This window comes from Tachyglossus aculeatus, chromosome 19, assembly GCF_015852505.1.
Source record: "Tachyglossus aculeatus isolate mTacAcu1 chromosome 19, mTacAcu1.pri, whole genome shotgun sequence".
Lineage (NCBI taxonomy): Eukaryota > Metazoa > Chordata > Mammalia > Monotremata > Tachyglossidae > Tachyglossus > Tachyglossus aculeatus.
The window spans coordinates 5,335,034-5,340,827 of NC_052084.1; the positions used below are offsets into that span (position 1 = coordinate 5,335,034).

Consider the following 5,794-nt stretch of genomic DNA (forward strand, 5'->3'; position numbering starts at 1 on the left):
TCCGTAGAATCTAGGGCCTGTAAATGAAGAAATTGTTTAGTTTTTTTTCCAAATAACTCAGACTGTTACCCACAACTGGAATATTGTTTTTATTAATAATAATAATAATAATAATAATGGAATTTGTTAAGCGCTATGTGCAAAGCACTGTTCTTCTAGCCTTGACTTAACTGTGACTACGGATGGAAAGCTATCGTAATACTTCAAGGTACTAATGCTCAAGTTTCTAATGGCATGTCATCTATTAGAACAACGGTAGTAAATATGGGAAAAGGTAGGGGCTACTAAGTAAGCAAAAACTCTGTAAACTTGACTATGCTATGGTACCTTGGCATCAGTTCTCTTGAGCGTGCAGGTACATGCTTATTTAAATAACTGTGTTAGAGAGAAACTATATTTTTGAGGGCAGTAAAAATTGCCTTGAGTCTGTTACAACTCAGGTCCAGTGGAAATCACAGGCAGGATGCTCCTGAAACCTAGGGTTTCACTGAGTATTTTTCTGCATTTCTTTCTGCTCTGTAATTTACTAATTCTTATGTTTTCCAGGGGTGGTGTTTTTACTCCAGGAGCTGCTTTTTCCAAAAACAAACTGCTGGACAGACTCAACAAACATAGCATTGAATTTAGTGTCAGATGTAAACATTTAAATTTATTCCAGGGGTGTTAAAAAAAATTGCATGAATTAGCCCTGCATTTGATTTTGAATTGCCGGAAGAAGGGAGAGTATGAAAAGTCTAAAATGTTTACATTAAATCTGAGATTCAATGGTAAATACACTAACTAGTTTGCACTAACAAATTTCAAATCTTGATTGTGGAAAGGATTACACTTACTGAGATTTTTTTCCCCAAACCATGATAATTTGCTCTAAATAAGTGGTAGTGAGATGGCAAGACAAAGTGAGGGGTATATATCAGCGATTGCATAACTGAAACAGTCTACTTGTAGAGGGAGAAGTGGGTTAATTTACCTTTCCCTAAGAACCACCTCCTCACCAATACTTTGCTCTGCCTCTTGACTGTGCCTTAGCTTTGTAACACTGCACTTGTGGATAGTTATTATTACATGCTGCCTTGTTCCTCGGATAGTTCTCTCAAGAGCTGGATTAATGGGACTTGGGGGTTTTTGAGTCATTGCTTGAGAATTCAATAAAGAGTTGCCGATCAGATGTCTTAGTTCATTTACTGAATATATGAATATTCTGTGTGGTTAAGGCCTGCCTGGTTGGTGACTGACATTTACTCATTCATCATCACCTTGGCAATGCACCAGGGACTCAAACTGCTTTTTCACTGCTGTCACTCTTTAACCCCAAGGCCCTCTACATTGTCTCGGAATACCGGGGTCGGCAGGGAAGCATGCTGACCCCCAGCACCCTTCACCTCGTCTTGCCTTGTAGTACCCTTAAGTTTTTCCCTTTTTGAATCAAAACCAAATTCCCGGCAGTTCCACCCAGCGCCTTACTATGAGAGTTTGAATCCTTCCTCCTAGGAAGGCACTTTGCTTTTAAGAATCAACAGGCATTGGTAGGAGTTGATGAAACTGAAATACCTTCAGAACTCAAGATCCAGAAATTGATCAGGTTAGTTAGTTCTCAAAGCCACTGACTAGAGCACATTTTGCCCCCTTCGCATGGAAAGCAGTTCCAAGCCTCAGTTTACTCATAGTCCTAAACTTCCACATCACACAGGGACACCGAGCTCAAATAAACCCAGGCCCCTTTCATTTGTGTTACACAGTTAACAAGGATGAATTTACAGCATAAGTCTTGAAATACATTATCTTTACAGAACTTTGAAGTTCCCAATTCAGTGTGACAAGTATACAAAGAGAAAGTGAGGGGGCTTGAAAATGTTTTTGAACTATACAAAATAATTTGCTTAATAACCTTCAGTGATGTTCTAGGAAAGTAGAGCCTGAACATTTGCTAGGCACTGAATTTTCTCTCTTCTTTTGAATTATAAGAGCAACATCATTTTGCAGCTTCCAGGGACTGGAGTCTAGTAGTTCCTCAAAGTCCTTGAGCATTTGTGCCTGTCTTTCATTAAAAGATGCAACTGGTTGTCATCCTCCTGAAAAACAATACACACAGGTAATAATTAAGTGACAGCAGTAGAGTATACTAAATATGTTCTTTTTCATGAGTCACAATGGGAAGCGATCTGAGGCATTACATAACAATCAATAGCATACACTTAGGAATGTCTTGCTTTGGTTGCAATACCCCAAGCAACTACTAAGAGGGTAGCATCATAATTTTGTGTTATGATTCTGGACAAGTACCGTACTGTGTTTTTGCTAGTGTTCCCATCTCTAAAAATCACCAGAATTGACACCCTTCAGCATTTCTTTTCAGCAGCCTAGTGCTCTTAAATCGAACTCGGAATTTATGGTCTGAAATACGGCTGGAATAAGAGTGTATTACCATCTTTACCTTGGAAACAGTTTAACTGACTGGGTTTTCTCTTATTACCACTTATTTGAAATGACTTCAATTTGTCTTGCTTGCCTGAATAAGCAGGTAGTGCCTCTCTTGTCCATCTTCCACTGTCTTTGGAGATCCCTCCCTTCCTTAATTTGGCTGAAGCCCAAGTCTTTCTAAAGAAATTGCTGCCTGGGGGTGCTCACAGTACCTGTTCCTTGTAGGCAGGATTACGTGCACTGTTCTCTCTCCAAAGTCCCTAAAATAGGGCTCTATACATATTGATGTTATATATTGTGGTATCTGTACAGCGCATACCATGTGCCAGGACTGTACTGAGTGCATGGGTAGATACAAGATAACTGGGTTGGATACAGTCCCTGTCCCACATAGCGCTCACAGTCTTAATCCCCATTTTATGAGGTAACTGAGGCACAGAAAAGTGAAGTGACTTGACAAAGGTTACACAGCAGGCAAGTATGGGTCTTGGAAGGTGCCAGGAACTTTAGAAAACTCGCTGCAGATGACCCAGGGGTTATCTGATATTGTAAATAGTCGGGGAGCACAACAGCCAGTGCTGCCCAAAGGTAACAGAAAGGACTGGCACTTCCTGTATATTAGAGTTCCTAAGCACTGGCCTTTGGCTAGGCTTCTGGTAGAACTCCAACTCACAAAGGGCATTTTTGGGGGAAATCAGTCCCTCCTGATCTATCTTGTTGATTTCTTCCTACCTTAATTAAGGACACGATTTTCATCCTTTTAATGCATTTTCCTCTCCTTCATCTTATCCTTTCTATTCCATTTATTAATATGCCTGAAACACTGAGAAGCAGCATGGCCTAGTAGATAGTAGATGTGCTCGGCCATAGTAAGAACTTAACAAATGCCATTATTATTACTATTATTATTATTATTATTATTATATATAAGCAAGGTCAATTATAGTTAATCCGTTTCAGAACCCTGACTTAGTCAAGAAATACAAAAATATAAAGGACTTAGATGCTGCCTAGAAACCATTTGGAATTCCATGCTACCTACAGGTGCGTGTGTCTCATCTTCAGGAACTGCCCCTTCACTTTGTTCATGCTCTCTCTGGTACAAGATTTTCAAAGCCTTGGCAAATTTCAGCATCATAGCTGGCCCGGAGAGTACACAGCTTTAATTTATCCAGTGCCTTTGCTAGCGTGTTATCTGAAGTTGAAGGAAAAGAGAGATTACTAAAGGGTTCTTGAATTGCTGAGACTCAAAAAAACCCAGCACACAACTAGCAATCAGCTCACTCAATTTTTTGTTGTCTTATGCCAGACGTCTTCAGCCGATCCTTGAGAAGCATATTTTCTTCCCTGAGAGCTCCATCAGTATTCCTCAGCCGTTCACTCTCCTGTTCCAACTTCAACAGTTTCAGGTGAAGTTCTGGTAGTTCATGTGCGGGAGTCTGCAAAATAGTCCCAGCATGAAAAAGGTCCTTAGCTGTCAAATTTTTCTTCCAACTGTGTTAATCTAGATGCCTTTACTGGGAGACGGCTGTGGGGAGTAGGATATATTAAATAGGAAGGATTGAATCTCTTGGACACTGAAGGAGTACGCAAAGCATGCGAAGGACACAGAGGAGTTGAAATCAATAGTCTAGCACTCTGCACTCAGTAGGCATTTGATATTAAACACTTGAGAGATAAGGTGATTCCTAGAGGATGCAGAAGGACAGAGAGGAAGACTCAGCAATGAAGTGACAGCCAGTGTTTTGGGAAGGCAAAAGGGAATAGGGTTAGGGCACAAGTAAAGACTGTGAAAGCAGACAGGAGATAAAACATTTAGAAACAGACAAACCCCTGGGGAAAAACTAAAAAATACTAACTGGTATTTCTCAAAAGCAAATAGGACCCTTTAAAAAACAAGTTACACAGGGAATTATCAAGTTCATCATTTCAGTGCACTAACCTGATGATCATCACTTGCACTTGTTTTCCGGTTGTCTACTGAGTTGTGGCCTTCGGGTGTGACTGAATGGTCAGGCTGAACACAGTTTAGTTCAGGGCAGCCCTCCGGAGCATGAAAGAGATACAGTCCCATTAAGGCTTCTTGCACATCTGCAGGAGTAGCACCTTAAACTAAAACACTTAAACACTTCAGAGGGACCCAGTCTTTTCAACTTACCCACAGTGCTCTCAAAGACCTCATCCACAAACAAGGGAAGGTCCACGGGCTAGAGACGGAAGTTAATACATTGTTATTAATTCCCTGGGAATGTGTGTGTGTGCTGGGTGGTGGGGGGGGGCGGGGGTAGAGAGGGCTGGAGAAGGTTAAGGACAGCTGGAGGCCTCAGGGGCCTCCTGGGGGAGGGGCTGGAGTGGTCTTGGCTGAGGGGCAGAAGAATGATAAATCAGGCGTGTCCTGGGATGGCTGTCCATAGGCAGGCGATGAATTCCAGAGCAGGCCGTTTGGGGGGCTGTGGTCTAGGATGCAAATACAGAGGAGGCAAAGAGAGGAAGGGAAAATAGCCAGGAAGGGAGACCCGGGAGGAAGCCAATAATACCCCTTTTCCTCCCTCCCTGCACAGCCACTGTCCCCCCTGCAAGGGTGATCCCATTGAGAATCAGAGGGCACATAGTGGCCGTGCTGCTTAGGTGTTCAGACCTCCAGCCCCACCTCTTCGCACCCAGTTTCCCTGCTCCCCCTCACCAGGCTGTCCCGCTTCCCCCCTGCAATACGGGGCTGCAGGGACAGCTGCCAGGTCAGCAACGCAGACACAATCACATGCCTCGTCCTTCGCTAGCCACGGACGCTCTCTTCTTCCGCCTGTCACTTCATCTCACTCTTCCTGGACACAGGAAGGCCGACAACAGTCTCCTGCCGGAGGGAACAAATGTCCTCCCCACAGATGCTGAAGTGGAAAAGCCTCAGCAGGTGTGACCGTGCCTGGCTGACTCTTCTGTCCCCAAGACCATCCCAATGATATCACAAGAGCACGGCCTTTGGGACCATCTTCTCTCCCACTCCCACATACCTCTGTTCAGCAGTCCCTGGCTTACCGCTTCTCCGCGTCGGGGCCTGGTGTTAGCTGCACCAGGTGGAAGGTGAAGGGGATGGATAAAAACAGAGGAAGAGTTAAAGAGGTGAGGCAATAAAACTAAGGTGGACAGAAAGAGATAAAGGGGGGGGGAAACAGAAGCCCCCCCTAAAATCCCCTCCTCCCTTTCTTCCCACCCTCCACTGCCACCGTCCCCCCTGCAGTGATGCTCTCACTGGGGGGCACTGACTGGCAGTGCTACTAGGGGTAAAAACCTAAATTCCTCCCTCTTAGCCCCCAGCTTCCCCGGCTCCCTCTCACCAATCTGTCCCTGCTTCCCCCCACTGCAATATGGGGCCGCA

At 44.0% G+C, this 5,794-nt stretch overlaps 1 protein-coding gene across 1 annotated transcript; it reads right to left on the bottom strand.

Moving 5' to 3' along the window:
• Positions 1-772: 772 nt before the first annotated feature.
• On the bottom strand, positions 773-5,091 carry LOC119941034 (kinesin-like protein KIF28P). Its single transcript, XM_038761478.1, has 5 exons — positions 4,580-5,091; positions 4,364-4,465; positions 3,706-3,860; positions 3,464-3,616; positions 773-2,072 (listed from the first exon to the last, which is right to left on the bottom strand). Exons 1-4 carry the CDS (start codon positions 4,601-4,603, stop codon positions 3,613-3,615), a joined length of 285 nt encoding a protein of 94 aa, XP_038617406.1. The 5' UTR covers positions 4,604-5,091; the 3' UTR covers positions 773-2,072; positions 3,464-3,612.
• Positions 5,092-5,794: the final 703 nt, after the last annotated feature.

Coding starts and splice junctions, on each gene's coding strand:
- LOC119941034 (XM_038761478.1), bottom strand. CDS start 4,603: ATGAGGTCTTTGAGAGCACTGTGG. Junction 4,466..4,579: donor GGTCTTTGAGAGCACTGTGG/GTAAGTTGAAAA, acceptor CATGCTCCGGAG/GGCTGCCCTGAACTAAACTG. Junction 3,861..4,363: donor GTGCAAGTGATGATCATCAG/GTTAGTGCACTG, acceptor ACTATTTTGCAG/ACTCCCGCACATGAACTACC.